Here is a 783-nt window from a genome sequence, read left to right as displayed (position 1 = left end):
CATTGCGATGAGTCATCACGAAATACCTTAAGATTGCACCACATTGCCAAACAAAATGAGTTGTTATAACAACTCGCTTCCCGATTTCTCTGCCATTCAATATGAGTACTGCAACCAATTCAGATTTACCAAAGCAATCGTGAGTTATTATTATTCATCCAAGTGAAAAGTGAAGCAATGTTTTGCCCAAATTCATGTGCGTTTTTCATTTCATTTTTCAGAGTTCCCGCAGAGGAGGAGCTATGGTCGAATTACGAGACCAGCCTCAAAAACGCCTATGAAGGCGATCGCATTGATCAAGTTCATGCCACTGGGAATGAACCGGACAGCCTGATCGAAAGCAATTGGGACGAGGTGTGCGAGAGCTTCGATGAGATAAACCTCCGCGAGGAGCTTCTCCATGGAATCTACGCTTATGGTTTTGAGAAACCTTCGGCCATTCAACAACGAGCCATCGTGCCCTGCGTCAAGGGACTGGACGTGATTGCCCAAGCTCAATCCGGTACGGGTAAGACGGCTACATTTTCCATCGCCGTCCTGCAACAGATCGACACGTCGCTCTCCGCCTGCCAGGCATTGATCATGGCCCCTACTCGGGAGTTGGCGCAACAAAGCCAGAAGACGCTCTTGGCGCTGGGCGACTTCATGGGCGCTAAGTGCCACGCCTGCGTGGGCGGCACGTCCGTATCCCAGGATATTCGAAAACTGGAAGAGGGTCAACATGTTGTCGTCGGTGAGAATGATGGGCCCAAAGCCCATTGTACAGTAGTTTTAATCAAAAAG

General features: G+C 49.0%; 1 protein-coding gene across 1 annotated transcript in view; it reads left to right on the top strand.

Moving 5' to 3' along the window:
• LOC131879682 (eukaryotic initiation factor 4A-I-like) overlaps positions 1-783 on the top strand; it is a gene marked incomplete in the record, with an annotated part of 6364 nt that continues 5581 nt past the window's right edge. The window contains 2 exon segments of the mRNA XM_059226055.1: positions 1-139; positions 222-733. Coding sequence (XP_059082038.1) covers positions 102-139; positions 222-733 — 550 coding nt within the window.

The sequence above is a fragment of the Tigriopus californicus genome, chromosome 4, assembly GCF_007210705.1.
Source record: "Tigriopus californicus strain San Diego chromosome 4, Tcal_SD_v2.1, whole genome shotgun sequence".
Taxonomy (NCBI): Eukaryota; Metazoa; Arthropoda; class Copepoda; order Harpacticoida; family Harpacticidae; genus Tigriopus; species Tigriopus californicus.
Note: the sequence above shows the minus strand (reverse complement) of the source record. Positions and strands in the feature narration are given on the sequence as shown.